The sequence below is a fragment of the Dermacentor silvarum genome, chromosome 1 (assembly GCF_013339745.2).
Source record: "Dermacentor silvarum isolate Dsil-2018 chromosome 1, BIME_Dsil_1.4, whole genome shotgun sequence".
Lineage (NCBI taxonomy): Eukaryota > Metazoa > Arthropoda > Arachnida > Ixodida > Ixodidae > Dermacentor > Dermacentor silvarum.
Genome location: NC_051154.1, coordinates 338,249,308 through 338,268,351, shown reverse-complemented (window position 1 = coordinate 338,268,351; position 19,044 = coordinate 338,249,308). Strand labels below are relative to the sequence as shown.

The 19,044-nt window shown below is 48.1% G+C and overlaps 1 protein-coding gene across 1 annotated transcript in view; it reads left to right on the top strand.

Moving 5' to 3' along the window:
• Positions 1 to 651: 651 nt before the first annotated feature.
• Positions 652 to 19,044, top strand: part of LOC119443942 (uncharacterized) — a 134,245-nt gene continuing 115,852 nt past the window's right edge. Inside the window, exon 1 of the mRNA XM_049660475.1 lies at positions 652 to 718. Within this exon, the coding sequence (XP_049516432.1) occupies positions 674 to 718 (45 nt within the window). The 5' untranslated portion in view covers positions 652 to 673. The remainder of the gene's footprint in view (positions 719 to 19,044) is intronic.

The window sequence follows — 19,044 nt, the reverse complement described above, 5'->3', positions numbered from 1 at the left end:
CTTTACAAGCAGTTGCAGTCCGAATGATGTGATTTCTATAAAAAATTAGGAATAATGATCTGTTTTAAATATGCAGAAATAATCAAGGGCTTTTTCTTGCATCAAGTTATCTGTGCAAATAGTTCCAAATTACATTGTTTTACTACGTAGCGCCAAGTACTTGTAGCGCCCACCGACGCTGCTATGCGGGGATGCTAAGGTCAGTGCTCTCGGCCGGTGCTTTGGGGCTGGCTGCGGATGGCGAGGAGAATAATGTTGGGCGGCGCGTGCTAGCGGCGCAAGCATGGCACGCGCCAGTCCGTTCTAAATGCCTGCTGAGCTGGTCTCCTTGTTCTGGCGCTCCGCTGTGAACCCATGGTTCCTGACATATTCATTGAAGTGACTTGCACTTATAAAGTGTCAATTAATTCTTTAGTCTGACTCACTTGGGTAACGTAAAACATATGCTATGATCAAGGCTTGCTCTTGGTTGGTCATGAGAGGTGCTTGTTCTTGTTTTTCAGTCTTTGAGTGCTGGTATGATTTTGCATCGGACATGCTATATCTTCAAGCTTTCTGGGGTTTCTAGTAGGATAATCTGATAGTCTAGGTTTACTCTATGCTTGTTCCGTTAAGTGCTGACCACTGATTGTGGCTGTATTGACAGAGGCTGCTTACTTCCTCGGATGACAGTATGGCAGAGAAAGCAGTTTGTTTTGTCAAGGCACTGCTCCAAAAGGTGAGTGTCTTCTTTTTCACCTAAGGTATCAGCTTTGTCATCCAGTAATAATGCTCCGAGTAGTTCAGTGGAGATGGTTACTGTGGCCCTAATAAATACCCACATAGTTTAGAGAAGGTCCACAAACCTCTATTTGAGAACCATTGTTCTGGTGTATTGTACATGGTTAGTAATAGTAAGTGGTGACAGGTGTGTACACACGCAAGGAAGGTGACTCAGAAAGTACTATTCTGCATTGGTTGAACTTGTGCACTCAAAACAAAAAGTGAATGTGGTTTCCCGGCTGTGAAAATTGCATAGTAGTTTATAGCTGTCAAGTTGAATGCACTGGCTCCCAAGTAGCCATTATTTAATAACTCCTTCCTTGTAATAATGTGAAGCATGATCAATTCAATTCATGACTTTTCCATGTGCTGCCAAAGGTTGGATTGAGCAGTTTTTTGCCAATTTGCAGCATCCACTAAATGCTGTATACTTTTTGTGTAAGGACTAAGCCTCTTTGTACATTATGAAATATCTAAGAGCAGTTATATCAAAAAATATTTCTAACAAGGCTGCATGCACAAAGTGAGAGGAAGAAGCAGGGAAAGCTTTGCTTTAAAAAGGACACTCCTACGTTGTCTTTTGTCGAAGTAGTGTACACATCGTTTGTAAAAAGCAATGTCATTCATACTTTACTCTTACTTTTACTGGCCCTGGTGAACGGACCTACAGCTGTAGACTATGAAAAAGCCTTTCCTGAATCGGTTTGTCCAACCCTTCAACACAGTGCAGTTCTTGATTCCAAGCTTTTCAGTGATCTCCATGGCCTTTTATAATCTTGCACTGGTTTCCTTTTGATTGGGCAAAGTACACTGAGCAGTTGTGGAACAGTTGCGACAATTGTGCCAAGGGCAGTCCTCTGTGCCATCCTGTTCCAAGACGGCATTTTAATGGCAAATTGCGCCTAGCGTGCGCCAAAGAAGCATGAGGATGAAAGCGTTAGTTCATTCATGTGATTGCGTCTCACACTCAAACCAAATGAGAACTTGTAGAATATGACCACCAGCAAAAGTAAAACAACGCATTACTTAAGAATCGTGGCACTAATGTGCGTTTGGATTGTTTCTGCAACATTCTGTTTGCTGCTTAAGCATGCCTTGTGCTTTCACAGCCCTGCAGTTTTTATGTGAATACGGGCACATTTGATTCAAGGCCTCACCCTTTCTCTCATTTTTTAGGTGGCTGTAATAAGACATGCTGTGGCTCACCCTACTGTTTCCATATTTTTTTAGGATTTGTTTTTCTGCTGCTATGCTTTTTGCATATGGTTCTCATTTGTGGGCTGAAAGAGGTTGTCTAGGGAATGCAGCTCATTCAGCTAGTGGCCGTTGCTGTATTCACTTCCTAATGTCATGAGGACAAACTGAGGGTAACGGGGATTCAAGAATGCCCCAGGAAACCATGAGCAATCTTCAGAGCCAAGTGTTGCTCCTTTAGTATCTCTTTAAGTGGTCTTGTGTACCATACATACTGGTTCTTCAACTAAATGTCGTCAAGAATTTAAAAAAGGAAAAAAGGCTTTACATGAACTGCGCTTATCCTATGTTGATGGTGTTGTCATGCTAGTCAATATATGTTTTCTTTTCCGCTATCAAAAGTGATATAGTCAGTATATTGTTACGGGGATAACGTTTATTTAGGGAGTGAGTATGGCTATATTCAAGGTTTGGACAAGCAGCAGCGACGGATGCAAGGCTGTCGCGCGCCTCTGGCCACTTCGTCGCCGTCGTCTTCATCCGACCGACAGTAGCAGCCCCTTCACTGTCTCGTGGCACTTCCCCCTCGGGGCGAGAGCGCCGACCCGGTGCTTGATACGACGGACCAGAGGGTCCAGTTACGTACGGCTTAAGTCTCGCAACGTGCACGATAGCAGAGGGTGGGGGCGTAGACGGCGCTGGTGCGGTGACTGGCTCGATTTCATACGTAACGTCGGTGACTTGACGTAGCACCCTGTAAGGGCCATCGTAGCGGGACAATAGCTTTTCGGAGAGACCGATGCGGTGGGACGGAGACCACAGTAGCACGAGTGCGCCTGGAGAGTAAGAAACGTCTCTGTGGCGACTATCATACAGGGCTTTCTGGGAAGCCTGAGACACTGTGAGCCGTTCACGTGCGATCTGGCGAGCTGTGTCGGCATGCGCTATGGCGTCGCGAATGTACGTGGTGGTTGAGCTGACAGGAAGTAAAGTATTGAGAGGCAGAGAAGGTTCGCGTCCATACAGGAGATAAAACTGGGAGTAGCCAGTAGTGTCATGTCGGGACGAGTTGTAGGCGAAAGTAACGTACGGCAAAGTAGCGTCCCAATCGCGGTGGTCGGCAGAGACGTACATTGAAAGCATATCGGTCAGAGTTCAGTTCAGGCGCGCTGTGAGTCCATTCGTTTGCGGGTGATAGGCAGTTGTGAGCTTGTGGTGGGTAGAGCAGGAACGAAGGATGTCATCGATGACGCGAGACAAAAAGTATCGGCCTTGATCGGTCAGAAGCTGTCGAGGAGCACCATGATGCAGGATGATGTCATGAAGGAGAAAGTCGGTGATATCCGTAGCGCAACTGGTTGGGAGGGCACGGGTAATGGCGTATCGCGTCGCGTAGTCGGTCGCGACGGCGACCCACTTGTTGCCTGATGTTGAGGTTGGAAAGGGACCAAGAAGGTCGAGCTCAACACGAAAGAATGGTTCGGCGGGAATGTCTATAGGATGAAGCAGACCGGCAGGTAACATAGCTGGCCTCTTGCGGTGCTGGCATTTGTCGCAGCTAGCGACATATCGTTGGACGGAGCGATAGAGACCAGGCCAGAAGAAACGGCGCCTGACGCGATCATAAGTGCGGGTGACACCAAGGTGGCCAGCAGTGGGCTCATCGTGAAGCTAGTGAAGGACATCTGACTGCAGATGGGCAGGCACGACAAGGAGGCGTTCAGGGCCCTCAGGATGCATATTATGGCGGTATAAGGTGCCGTCCTGAAGGAAGAACAAGTGGAGGGAAGGGTCGGGTGTGGCGGAGTTGAGACTGTCGATGATAGACCGTAAAGCCGAGTCGCAGCGTTGTTCGTCCCGTATATTAACGAGGTCTGAGATAGACAAGACGCAGGCATCGGTGTCTTGCTCAGTGACGTCAGGGGAATCCACAGGATGCCGTGAGAGACAGTCGACATCTTGATGAAGCTGACCGGACTTGTGCACCACTGAAAACGAGTGTTCTTGGAGGCTGTCACGGTCTCAGGGTGGTAAACACGACGCAAGGAGCGTTTGGGTTAAGAAAAGCCTTTATGGGGCATGATCACAAGAAAAATACAAATATTAAGAAAACACGCGTTATCAAACCAATATCTAAACCCTAACACAACAAACTATATATACAAAGCTGGATAATTACAAATACTAACTTAAGTCCTCGCACACGACGTATAAACAGTTCAAAATATTTACATGAAGTCCCTTGACATGGCCACGTCACGTCGTCGTCGCTGCTTCCGGCGACACGTTGTTGGGCCCGCTGATGCGTCGTAGAGTCGGCGTCGCTGATTCCGACGTTCGGCCCTCGGTTGAGCTGATGAGGAGGTCAGGATGGTGGGGTGACCTGCGCGCCTGGAGCGCCCGGTCAACTCCGCAAGCCTGCGGATCGTAGCCGCAGGGAATCCGGGAAGCAGCGCCGTCAGCCCTAGCTGCGGCTTCCGATGGGGCGTTCGCTCAGCTCGCGGGTCGTGGCCGCGGCAGCTGAAGCACAGCTTCCATTGGGTTGCCGCCGTCTCCGCGATTCACCCGTCCTGTTCGGCCTCCAGCTCCTTCTGCTCCTCGTCGTCCCAGAGGGTAGCTGGGCTGCTCTCTCCGGCTACGTGTCCCTTATCCCATTGGCCACGTAGCTGCGCGTGCACTTTTGTGCTTCTTCTTTTGCTTTCATGTTGTATTCCTTTGAGACCGCTCTTATTTTCTAACTTCTTCTTTCTTTATTTCTGTCACCGACTCCACGTGTCTTCTTGTTCTCTTCTTCTGTTTTTTCTTTTTCTTTCTTTCTTCATTTTGTGGCTCATGACATATGCCCACCTTCAAGAGTTTTTCCATGTGAAAAACTGCGTCTTCCTTGTACCGGATATGTCCGCCGTCTTCACACGTCGTTGCAGCATTAGCCCTTGATGGCTTTCACCATTTTTGTCAGTTGCACCACTGGGTACCTTCCCCGCACACCACTTCACTTCACTTCACTTCACTTGTTCACTGCACTGTACACATTCTCGAGTTCACTATTGCACACAAAAAAGTCATTGTCCAATACTCCTAAACCACAACACTGCTAGGGTAAACTCTTGATAACACTTGTCACGCTATATACTATGAAGCTCTACTCATAAAATCTGCTCCAACATTTTCTCTTCCCTTGATGTATTCTACGTGGAAACTATATTCTTGAAGCGCAAGGCTCCATCTCATCACTCTGGAATTAGTCAACTTTGCTTTATTTAGGAACTCAAGGGGTTGGTGATCTGTCTGCACCCTAAAATGTTTTCCATACAGGTATATGTGAAACCGTTTGACTGCCCATACAAGAGCTAAACATTCTTTTTCCACAGTCGAGTAGTGCCTTTCCCTTTCGAGCAATCGTTTGCTTGCATAGAATACCGGATGTAATACATTGTCGTTTTCTTGCAGCAACACCGCCCCAAGCGCTTTCTCTGAAGCATCTGTGCGCAAAACAAATTCGCTTTCTAAGTTGGGCGCCACCAGAATGGGAGGATTGGCCATGTGCTGCTTGAGTGTTTCAAATGCGTCCTGTTGCGCTTTTGTCCATTTCACTATATTGCTTGCACCTATCTTTGTTAATTCCACCAAAGGATCAGCTATCTCCGCATAATGTGGAATGAAATCCCTGTAAAATCCCGTCAATCCCAGAAAAGACTGTACTTCTTTCTTGTTCTTCGGTGGGTTTGCTTCTTGAATCTTCTCTAGTATTTCCTCTTTCGTCGAAATGCGTCCCATGCCTAACTTGTGTCCCAAAAATGACACCGCATGAAAACCAAATTCACACTTCGTTGGCTTGATGGTCAGCTTGGCTTCCTGTAATCTATAAAATAATCCTTCTAATGCTTCCAGGTGCTCTTCCCAAGTGTCTGTTGCCACCAAAATATCGTCAATATAATGTTCTACGTTTTTCAGACCGTGAAGTACTCTTCTCATGAGTTTCGTAAATACTGCAGCGGCTGTCTTTAGTCCAAATGGCATGTACTTGAATTGAAATAGCCCATTTGTACTTGAAAATGCCGTCTTTTCTTTGGATGTCTTCTCCATGGGTATTTGCCAGTACCCCTTCGCTAAATCAAGCTTTGAAAAAAACTTTTTTCGTGCCACCTTTGCAAAAACAACGTCCACTCTTGGTATTGGCTCAGAGTCAGACACTAATACGCTGTTTAACCTCCTGAAGTCTACACAAAGCCTATTAGAGCCGTCTGGTTTCTTCACAACGACCAGAGGTGCGTTGTAAGCTGATGTAGACCTTTCAATGATGTCTTGACGTAACATCTCGTCAACTTCCTTCTCGATAGACTCTTGAACCACAAGTGGCAATGGGTATTGTTTGACGTACACTGGTGTGTCCGTGGTGCATTCTAACTTGCACTCAACCACATTTGTTCTTCCTGGTAGGTCCGAGAATAACTTCTCATAGTTTTGCAATAATGATTTTAACTCTGCTGCTTCTTCTCCGTCCAGACATGGATTAATGACTGCTTTTTCTAGCCCCATGGTTTTCTTGTGGTTGTAGGTGTGTACTTCCAAGTGTTCTTTCTCTTCTGTGACTACCATGTTGACAACTTCGGATTCTTGCGAATTAGGTCTCTCTTCATATTTCTTTAACATGTTGATGTGAAATACTTTTTTAGAATCGTTCACCAGAAGCTCGTAATCCATCTCGTTCCTTTTCTGGATTACCTCGAATGGTCCCTTCCACTGCATCAACAGTTTGTTTCCATCACTGGGTAGAAGGATAAGTGCTTTGTCTCCTGGATTGAGTCGTCTTGCTACTGCCTTCTTGTTGTAATAGGTCTTATAGCGTTCTTTGGCTTCCTCCAAACTACGATGTGCTAGCTTACACGTTTCTTCCAGCTTCTCTCGAAGTTCCAACACGTAGGTGTATGTTGTTTTGACTTCGGTGTCGAGTCCTTCATTTGCCCATACCTCCTTGAGGATAGTTAACGGACCTCTAACCGTGCGTCCATACAACATCTCGAACGGTGAAAAATTGAGACTTGCTTGTGGCACTTCTCTGTATGCAAACAATAATGCTGGTAGGTAACGGTCCCAATCCGTAGGTCTTTCTTGACACATCTTCTTTATCATGTTCTTCAATGTGCCATTAAATCTTTCTACCAGGCCATTCGCCATAGGATGATACGGCGTTGTGAGCAACTGCTTTATCGAGAGCAACCTGTTGAACTCCTTCATTAGGTCAGATGTGAAGTTGGATCCCCGGTCACTAAGGATTTCTCGGGGCAGACCATACCGAGAGAACATCTCTATTAGAGCCTCGGCAACCTGAATTGAATCTATACCTTTTAAGGCAATAGCTTCTGGATACCGTGTCGCCATATCGACCATCGTGAGAACATAGCGGTTTCCTTTTGCTGATACCGGCTTTATTGGTCCTACGATGTCTATCGCTACTCTCTCAAATGGCATGTCAATGGTTGGCATATTCCCAAGTGGAACTCGCTTCACTCGTCCTTTTGGTATCGTCCGCTGGCAGATGTCACAGGATTTTACATATCGCTTCACTTCGCTTTGTAGCCCTGGCCAGAAAAATTCTTCTGTGATCCTCGCCACCGTTCTTTTTATGCCTTGGTGCCCGGCCATGAATCTGTCGTGTCCCAAATTCAAGACCGTCCGTCGTAGTGATTTAGGAACCACCAACTGCATCACTTCTCTGCCCGAGGTAAACTTGCATCTTCTGTACAACAATCCATTTTTCTTCTGGAATTCAAAAATAGTTCTTCCTCTTTTATTTGTAGTCGCCTCTCCTTCCTTCTCGAAACAGGCTTGTAGTGAATCATCCTTTCTTTGCATTTCTGCAAATTCTGTTGGCGTCACCGCAAGTACTTCGGTTGTAGGTATCTTCAGTGCCCTCAATGTTTGCTGCGTACTTGATCTTGTGGCTATCGCCGACGACACTGCTGGACTATTCTCCGTAGTCTTAATTCTTTGTGTCGTCATGTTAGGATCATGCTCTTGCTGTTTTTCTTTCGCTTTTCCCGTGTCGGTGCAGCTGCTCTTCCACTTGATATCTGGGTCATCGACGCTTCTTACGCCTGGTAGATTGCCCAATATTAAATCATATAGTGGCTTATCTACACACTTCACTATCAGCCATCCGGAGTAGTAGGGAGTAGAAACTTGAATTCTGGCCTCAGGTAAATGCCTAACCGTGCTGTCGACCATGATAACCGCCGCTGTTTCTCCTGTTAGTTGTTGCTCTCCAATCAAACTCCGTCTCACCAAGGCCGTGTCGGTCCCACTATCTCGAAGAACTGAGACTCGTATTCCGTTGATCTCTCCATCAACTACAGGAAGACCCAATGATATTCTCTTCTTCTCGAACGCGTCCTGGTTGTCCGGGAGCATGGTTTTCGACGTATCCTGGGTATCTTTGGTCGATTCTTGCGATGATGCTGCCTTTCCACCATTTAACGAAACCACTCCTGCTGCCTTTTCTCGGTTCTGTAGTCTGCAGTCTTCTGTGTGATGACCTCGTCTCTTGCAGTACTGACAAATGATATGCGCCTGTGGTCGGTTCCCTCCTACACGACAATCGACTGCCCGATGACCGACGTGGTTGCACAGGAAGCATCTAAGTACCTTAGGTACCGCACCTTGCCTAACTTGGGTTACATCATCGTCTCTTTTACGAGTTTCTTCTTCGTTTTTACCTAAATTCCTCAAGCCTTGCGCTTCCAGAAATTGGTCAGCAGATTCAGCGAAATCATCTAGACGTTTCAATGAACGCTCTTTAAGAAAAACATTGAGTTTTGGGCTACAACAAGTCAAGAACTGCTCAATCACGATACGCTCCCTGACTCCTTCGTACGTCTTCTCTGTGTTTGCCATTTCCATCCATCTATCAAAATAATTTGTTAAACGGCAAGCAAACTGCTTACCAGTCTCTGATTGCTCTGGTTTACTATTCCGGAATTTCTCACGGAATCCTTCTGCAGTTAGCCTGAATCTCTGCAATAATGCTTTCTTGACTTTGTCGTAGTCCATTGACTCAGATGCTGGCATTCTTCCGAACACGTTCAACGCTTCGCCAACTAAACACAAACTAAGTGCTGTCGCCCACTCAGATCGCTCCCAGCCTTGTCCTAAAGCAATCCTTTCAAAACGATGTAGATAAGCATCAAGGTCATCTCGCTTATCGTCAAATGGAGCCATTAACTTTCGTGGACAAATTGTCTTTGTTCTTTGCGGCTCCATTTCCGAAGAAACCGACGATCTATCCGCGTCATCTCTTCCGATAGACACATCGGCCAAACGCAACTTCAACAACAAAATTTCTTTTTCCGCTTCGCGTGCTTCTCGAGCTTCTTTTTGTGCTCTATCGAAAAGGCTAAGCGATTCTTCGCGGCTAAGTCCCAGAGAATTGGCTACCCCCAACAGCTTCTCATAATCCATGTTCCTGCGACGTGTGAGACCGAGTATTCAGGAAATAAATCCTGGCAAGCTCGCCAATATTTTGTCACGGTCTCAGGGTGGTAAACACGACGCAAGGAGCGTTTGGGTTAAGAAAAGCCTTTATGGGGCATGATCACAAGAAAAATACAAATATTAAGAAAACACGCGTTATCAAACCAATATCTAAACCCTAACACAACAAACTATATATACAAAGCTGGATAATTACAAATACTAACTTAAGTCCTCGCACACGACGTATAACAGTTCAAAATATTTACATGAAGTCCCTTGACATGGCCACGTCACGTCGTCGTCGCTGCTTCCGGCGACACGTTGTTGGGCCCGCTGATGCGTCGTAGAGTCGGCGTCGCTGATTCCGACGTTCGGCCCTCGGTTGAGCTGGTGAGGAGGTCAGGATGGTGGGGTGACCTGCGCGCCTGGAGCGCCCGGTCAACTCCGCAAGCCTGCGGATCGTAGCCGCAGGGAATCCGGGAAGCAGCGCCGTCAGCCCGTAGCTGCGGCTTCCGATGGGGCGTTCGCTTAGCTCGCGGGTCGTGGCCGCGGCAGCTGAAGCACAGCTTCCATTGGGTTGCCGCCGTCTCCGCGATTCACCCGTCCTGTTCGGCCTCCAGCTCCTTCTGCTCCTCGTCGTCCCAGAGGGTAGCTGGGCTGCTCTCTCCGGCTACGTGTCCCTTATCCCATTGGCCACGTAGCTGCGCGTGCACTTTTGTGCTTCTTCTTTTGCTTTCATGTTGTATTCCTTTGAGACCGCTCTTATTTTCTAACTTCTTCTTTCTTTATTTCTGTCACCGACTCCACGTGTCTTCTTGTTCTCTTCTTCTGTTTTTTCTTTTTCTTTCTTTCTTCATTTTGTGGCTCATGACAGAGGCGCAGAGCCCAACGACCAAGGCGTCCTGTAGGGTCTTTGAGCGAAAAAAGCCAACAGAGGGCGTGATGATCAGTTACGACGGTAAAGGTGCGGCCAAACTGGTAGGGACGAAATTTGGCGACAGCCCAGACAAGAGCAAGACACTCTCGTTCCGTGATGGAGTAATTCTTCTCCGGTGCGGACAGGAGGCGGCTAGCGTACACGATAACACAATCGTAGCCGCTCTGACGCTGAGCGAGGACGGCACCGATTCTATGGCCGCTGGCATCTGTGCGAAGTTCCGTCGGTGCAGTCGGATCAAAATGCGCTAAAATAGGGGAAGTCGTCAGGGCATCTATAAGCGCCGAAAAGGCAGCAGCTTGGGGTGAGCCCCATGTAAAAGCAACGTCTTTTTTGAGGAGCGCAGTAAGGGGACGCGCAATGTCGGCGAAATTACGAATAAAACTTCGAAAATAGGAGCACAATCCTATAAAACTGTGTACGTCTTTGGCCGAACAAGGTACAGGAAAATGCTTCACGGCGCGAACTTTTCAGGATCGGGCTGGACACCTGTCGCGTTGACAAGATGGCCAAGTACGGTTATTTCACGGCATTCGAAACGGCATTTTGAGGCGTCGAGTTGGAGACCGGCATTGCGGAATACCTCGAGAATGGTCGAGAGACGCTGAAGATGGCTGTCAAATGTTGGCGAAAAAACAATGACATCGTCAAGGTAGCACAAACAGCTTGACCATTTCAAGCCTCAAAGAAGTGAATCCATCATGCGCTCGAATGTGGCCGGCGCATTGCAAAGGCCGAAAGGCATCACTTTAAAGTGATAGAGGCCATCGGGAGTTAAGAATGCGGTTTTTTCGCGGTCCAGTGGGTCAACAGCAATCTGCAAATAACCTGAGCGAAGGTCAATAGATGAGAAATATTGGGTGCCGTGAAGACAGTCTAGTGCGTCGTCGATACGGGGCAAGGGATAGACTTTCGTGATCTTGTTGAGGCATCGGTAATTAACACAAAATCGCCAGGTGTTGTCCTTTTTCTTGACCAGCACAACAGGAGCGGCCCAAGGACTCGAGGGCGGTTCGATGATGTTCTTGGCCAGCATTTTATCGACTTCCTTTTGGATTATGGTGCATTCTGCAGCGGAAACTCGATAATGGCGCCGGTGAACCGGTTGAGCATCACCGGTGTGGATGGAGTGTTGAACAACTGTTGTCTGGCCTAAAGGGCGATTTTCGAGATCAAAGATATCGTAATACGACAGCAAGACCCGGCGAAGATCTTCTGCTTGCGTATGCGGGAGGTCGGCTGATGTCATTTTCTCGAAATTGGCACATAGCGACGAGGTGGCTGTGAGAGAGCCGGAAACAGTTCGAGGGCCGTCGACGGCTAACACAGAAATCTCGCATTCTTGCAACGACGACATGGTGGCAAGTGCAATGCCAGCAGGTAGCACGTGGGTAGAAAGACCAAAGTTCAAAAGTGGCAGGCAGGTTTTGTTGTCGCGTACGGTAACCACAGTGTGCGGAAGAACGACAGAGTGCATCAGGACCACGTCGAGAATCGGGGAAACAACGTATTCACCATCGCACACAGGAGGAGAGGGACCTAATGGGACGTACGTGGAGGCTTGCGGTGGCAGGTGGAGGAACTCGACAGAACATAAGCGGCTGGGAGTGTCCGATAGTACGTGGGCGTCAAAAGGGAGCTCCAGTTGAAGGACACCTGTGGAGCAGTCGATAAGGGCTGAGTGTGTCGAGAGAAAGTCTAGGCCGAGGATCACGTCGTGGGGACACTGCGCAAGCAATTGTTGTCTGGCCTAAAGGGCGATTTTCGAGATCAAAGATATCGGAATACGACAGCAAGACCCGGCGAAGATCTTCTGCTTGCGTATGCGGGAGGTCGGCTGATGTCATTTTCTCGAAATTGGCACATAGCGACGTGGTGGCTGTGAGAGAGCCGGAAACAGTTCGAGGGCCGTCGACGGCTAACACAGAAATCTCGCATTCTTGCAACGACGACATGGTGGCAAGTGCAATGCCAGCAGGTAGCACGTGGGTAGAAAGACCAAAGTTCAAAAGCGGCAGGCAGGTTTTGTTGTCGCGTACGGTAACCACAGTGTGCGGAAGAACGACAGAGTGCATCAGGACCACGTCGAGAATCGGGGGAACAACGTATTCACCATCGCACACAGGAGGAGAGGGACCTAATGGGACGTACGTGGAGGCTTGCGGTGGCAGGTGGAGGAACTCGACAGAACATAAGCGGCTGGGAGTGTCCGATAGTACGTGGGCGTCAAAAGGGAGCTCCAGTTGAAGGACACCTGTGGAGCAGTCGATAAGGGCTGAGTGCGTCGAGAGAAAGTCTAGACCGAGGATCACGTCGTGGGGACACTGCGCAAGCACGGCAAACAAACCAATGGTCTGATGGCCAGCAATGCACACTCGGGCGGTGCACATACGAAGAACGGCAGACGAGCTGCCATCAGCGACCCGTACTGTGCTCTGAATTGTGGGTGTAATCACTTTGCGGAGCTGAGTACGGAGAGCAGCGCTCATTATTGAAATCTGCGCTCCGGTGTCTATGAGTGCCGAAACGGTGACGTCGTCCACTTGAATGTCCACAAGGTTTCGGCGCGTAGGTACAGTCAACAGAGGATTTGTATATTGGGTCACTGATGCAGCGTCACCTCCGGGAGCTGCACGGCTTAGTTTTCTGGAGCGTAGGTGCCAGGCCGTGCAGGGGACGATGACTGGTATGGTCGCGGCGATCGAGATCGACGGTCTTGTGGGGACGGTGAGCGGCTAAACCTGGAGTGTGGAACGGCGGCATCGGAAGCATGTGGATCAGAGTGAGGGGAAAACCGTCGAATGTTACTTCCAGGACGACGCCAAGATCCAGTGCTCCAGTTTGTAGGCGACGACCAGCTACTGCGGCAGTGACGGGCAATGTGTCCAACGCGAGAGCAGTTGAAACATATGGGGCGGTCGTCTGCCGTCCTCCAGTCAGCCGGGTTTCTGTAGCGCGAAGGGTAGACCTGGTTCTGGGTGACATTTGCAGGGGTACGTTCGGATGTACGAATGGAACAGATGGCCGATGATAATCCCATGTTCGCGAACTCCTGGCGGACAACTGCTTTTATGAGTGACACGGTGGGCAGGTTGGCTGACTGAATGTCTGGAAGAACGGCCGTAGGAGCTAGAACTTCAAGTTTGCGGCGGACAATACGTGTTACATCTTCTGGTGCTGTAGCCAGTACAGGCGTCGGTGGGTCTTCGCATGATGATGTGGTGGCAGTGTTAGGGAGCCGAAGGAACTGGCGGGTGATGCGGCGACTCTTCGCTTGTTCAAAGCGCTGGCATTCCTTAACTATGGCGTCGACCATCGTACAGTCTTTACACACCAGTAGATTAAACGCGTCGTCGGCTATTCCTTTCAAAATATGCGATATCTTGTCATCTTCGGCCATTTGTGCATCAACTTTTCGACAAGGGCCCAGGACGTCCTGTATGTACGAAATGTACGATTCAGTGGTTGTCTGGATACGAGATCCCAACTCCTTTTTAGCGGCCTGCTGTCGGTCAAATGATCTGCCGAACAATTCACGCAGCTTCGCCTTGCAAGCGTCCCAACTTGTAAGATCTTCTTCATGCGTCCGGTACCACACGCGTGCCGTCCCTTTCAGATAGAATATCGTGTTGGCTAACATAACCGTGGGGTCCCACCTGGTGCGGTTGCTGACGTGTTCGTACATGTCGATCCAGTCTTCGACATCCAAGCCATCTGTGCCAGAAAAGGTTCCCGGGTCTTGTGGGTGCAAAAGAATCACAGGAGCCGGTGGCTGCTGCACCGTTGACACTTCACTGGTCATCGCGGAGCAACCAAGACGGCGACCGCTTCGAAGTTCCGTGCTTGGTTGATGGAGCCGGCACGTTGACAGGTTTACCCCGCACCTCCACCAAAGATGTTACGGGAATAACATTTATTTAGGGAGCGAATATGGCTATATACAAGGTTTGGACAAGCAGCAGCGATGGATGCAAGGCTGTCGCGTGCCTCTGGCCACTTCGTCACCGTTGTCTTCGTCCGACTGACAGTAGCAGCCCCTTCACTGTCTCGTGGCAATATGTTTTATTGTGAAGAAATAAATGTCAATTAACTTTAACTGGATAACTTTTAATTACCTTCCCTATACTCACGGACAACATTCTGTGGCAGTGAAGGGAAAGATACGGGGGTGGAGCTACTGCACGTGTTACCACACCAAGTTGTCTGACAGAATCGAGCACTGCTTTCGGTTTCTCAGAACAGACACTTGACACAGCTTCCACGTGAAATGGTTTCGTGTTTGCCCAGACGCGGAAGGGAAAAGCCACAAAATAAGTCAACTCTAACACTCAGTGGTATATTTTGTCTTATTTTGGTGTTGTAAATAAGGTGTTCATGTTATCTCTTTCCCAACCTAAGTGAATGTGTAAGTGCGGGACTTGATTTAGAAGCAGTCTCGCTCGGGTGCACTTTTTCTCCGTAGCTTGCTCTTTATTGGCACAGAACGTTGTCTGCACATATTGTCGATAAGGTATCAGTGCAAAAGTTGTGAAAGATGTGGGGAAAGGACTAATTACTGCATTTAAAGCCACCTAGGTCATGGCGATCCTTTTTTTTTTTGCTTGAAAAAAAAGTCTGCAAGATTAAGATTGTGTCACATAATGACATGTCCTCATGCCCGTGATAGCAGCAGCCACAAATATAAACCTCGTCATTTAGTATGCTCGGCGACTTATGTACATTTGAAGAAAGGGATTCGCATTTGATAAGGACCAAAGATGCCCACCAAAAGCTGTCGACAGAATTGGGAAAGGGCATGGCCGTTCATTCTCAGTGTGGTAAGCTCGGCCCGTATTTGACAAGATTGACTTTGCTAGTGCTGCAATCTCTGGCGTGCAGACATGGTGTCACATGGTTTTTAAAATATCTGCGGGCTTTCTTTTGTTTTTCTTGGAAAAGGGTCACACAAGACCTAGGTTGCTTTCAACACTGTTGTTGGTCATTTCTCTACATCCTGCACAACCTAATGAAATAATTATTTCTGCAAAGGAAAAAAAAAGAAATTCATGACTAGCATCTCTGGCTGTCAGCATGCACCGAATACCATTGGCGTAAAGGCCTCTGTTACTTTTATATACTTAAGGACATTTAGGGGACAGCTGATGTAGCAGCCGAGAACTGTAGATGCAGGCACAAACCACCTACTGCAATGACTTGGCACTTGTGTTATTCTACATTTGAGCAGAAGGTTGCTGGTTCATTTGCTGGCTAGTGTGGCTACATTTGATGGGGGTTGTATACAAGTAAGATAAAATCCTGAGATCTCTGCTGCAAACACCATTTCATCAAGACTAATGCAGAGCTTTGTTATGTGGCACCCGACAGGGGCGTCTGCGTCAGCAGGCGTTTAGTGTGTTACGACATCACGTACCCGAGCACACGAGGGTTGGACCCTCCCACGTCTAACCATGCGTGGCTTAGCCGTGTCCGGGGAAAAGGGGATCCTGGGGGTTGAGCCGATGCTGAGTGCTTGCACCTTTATGGCCCCTCGGCAGAGGCAACACACCCCTTTGGCCTTGGCTTCACGTAGACGGCACTCCTGGACTGACCCATCTGGGATAAATTGGCAGTTGCCTTTTCCTATCCTCTCCAACCTTCGTCTTTCTCTCTTAGTTTCAATCTTTCCTGTCTTCTCCTCTCTTCTATATTACTTCCGATCTTCTTGGCAGCGAGGGTTAACCCTATGTGAGTAGCCGACCTATGTTATTTCGTATTTGGTTATAATGGCGCCTGCAGGGCCTGTGTTTACAGGCACTGCAGCGTCCCCTAGTAGGACTCCATGGTGGGTGGCTGGCGTTTCTGCCGAAACATGAACATTCACATGGCTAGTTCTTTTCGCGCTCTTTCTGATCGCCCCCAAAAGTGGGGGCGCACCGAAGAAGTTTTAAAATTTTTTATCCGACAAATTGAGAACTTTCCACGCTACCACGTAGTACACAGTGAGAAAACTGAAAAGACCGTGAGAGTGATCTCACCCTTTATTGTTGTAAAGACTCTGACAGAGACTATAGGACCAGGTTACAAGGCGACGAAGATGGCCAGCGGTGACCTCCTTCTGGAACTCCGCGATAAGAAACAGCATGATAAACTACAGAATCTAGTGTCGTTTGAAGACTTTCCTGTGACTGTGACCTCGCACCACACCATGAACACCACCCGCGGTGTTATTTCTGATGACGACTTGTTGGAGCTCACCGAAGATGAACTTTTGGAAGGATTCAAAGAACAAAATGTTTTGACTGTAAAACGAATCAAGATGAGGCGCAATGGTAAGGAGCTAAAGACAAAACACATAATTCTTACTTTTGGTTCAAGTGTTCTACCCGAGACCATTGAGGCCAGGTACATTAAAATACGTGTCAGGCCATACGTCCCAAACCCTCTCCGATGCTTCAAGTGCCAAAGATTCGGCCACAGTTCACAGAACTGGCGAGGCTGTCAGACTTGTGCGAAATGCAGTGCGACCGAGCATCTCTCTGAATCATGTGAAAACTCTCTTCACTGTGTGAACTGTGATGGGGAGCACGCCGCATACTTGTGGTCCTGCCCATCGTGGAAAAGGGAAAAAGAAATTGTTACAATCAAGGTAATAGAGAATATATCATTTAAGGAGGCACATAGTCGGGTTTCATACCTGCCCAAGAACACCTTTGCCGATGTGGTGCATCAGGGGGCAGCGACACAACGGTTTCCGGTGGCTGTCTGGCCCACACGCAGTGACCCGCCAGCGACGCCATCCGCCCCCTCGGCGGCTACAGCTAGCGCTGCTCCGCCATCTCAGAACAAGGGACCATCAACCTCTGGGCTGGTGGCCTCCAGGGCCTCGTCCCTCGAGACAAGGCTTTCATGTCAAACCAACCACTCGCAAGAGTGCCTGTCCAGCGCGTCCCGCAAGACCGGCCAAACGGCGCAGCCAGCGCCTAAGGAGCGGCGAGAATCTCTCGACTGCTCCAGACAAGAAAAACACTGCATCACGGTGCCCGGAAAGGGCCCCGTGAAATAACTCGTCTTTCTCAAACACACAGCACAAAAACCACAGTCAACATGGATACACAAATATTACAATGGAATGTCAGAAGTCTCTTCCACAATTGCGATGACATTAAATAACTCCTACATAAGTATAATCCAAAGGTGCTGTTTGTTCAAGAAACACACCTGAAACACACGCAAAGAAATGTCCTCCGAAAATAGCTATTTTTCGCAAAGACCACGATGACACTGCCGTGTCATCTGGTGGTGTGGCTATCGTAGTAGACAGAGGTGTTGCCTGCTGGGAATTAAAACTTCGTACGCCCCTAGAGGCAGTTGCTGTCCGAGGGGTGTTGTTTAACAAGCTAGTCACTACTAGCTCTAAATATATTCCTCCCTGCTATCAACTTAATAAAACCGAATTTCAAAACTACATAGATGAACTTCCGGCTCCATACATAGTTGTTGGAGATTTAAATGCACATAACACTTTGTGGGGAGACTCTCGTTGCGATGCAAGAGGTCGCCTAATTGAAAACTTTCTCTTTTGCTCAGGAGCATGTTTACTTAATAAGAAAGAGCCAACTTACTACAGCGTGGCACATAACACATACTCCTCCATAGACCTAACTATAGTATCGAGTGCACTAATGCCGTACCTGGAGTGGTCGGTTCTCAAGAACCCCTTTGGGAGCGACCACTTCCCAATTATGCGATGTTTAAGAAAACAAGATATATGCTCGCCACACGTTCCCCCATGGAAGGTTGACTCTGCTAACTGGCACCTTTTCCGAGAACTAACATATTTAGGCCGGGATGATATTACCCCTTTTAACCTAGACGATGCTGTGGCATATATAACAGGTTTTATCATAGACGCTGCTGAAAGGTGCATACAACAAACTAATGGACTGGCTAATGAGCGTTGCCAGCCTTGGTGGAACGACGAATGTCAAAAAGCACGTAAAAAGCAAAACAAAGTGTGGGGATTGCTTCGCGACTCTCCAACAGCTGAAAACCTGATTAACTTTAAACAAGCAAAATCGCAAGGCAGGAGAACGCGTAGACGTGCTAAGAGAGAGAGCTGGGGAAAGTTTATCTCCAGTATAAATTCGTACACCGACAAAACAAAAGTCGGGAATAGGGTAAATAAACTAGTAGGCCGGGAGTCACATCCCCTACCCTTAGTAAGTAGCCAAGGTGATAGCCTGGAAGACCAGGTGGATTGTCTAGGCGAACACTTCGAATACGTAGCAAGTGAATCGCACTATACAGAAACTTTCCTGAAGTTCAAAAAACGCGAAGAGCGGCAGACCCTTAATCGCAAAGGTTCTTCTAGTGAGGCTTACAATCAACCATTCAGCTTAGCCAAACTCAAAGCGTCTCTCACATGTTGCAACAACTCGGCGCCAGGTGGCGATCGTATTATGTATGAAATGGTTAGATACCTAAACCCTGAAGCACTGAAAACACTCTTGTCTCTTTTTAATGCCATGTGGGCGGCTGGGTGTATTTCGTCCTCGTGGAAAGAAGCAATAGTTACCCCGATCCTTGAACAAGGCAAGGACCCGTCTTTAGACAGCAGCCACAGGCCAATAGCACTAACAAGCTGCCTGTGCAAGCTGTATGAAAAAATGATAAACCAGCGCTTAATCTGTTTCTTAGAA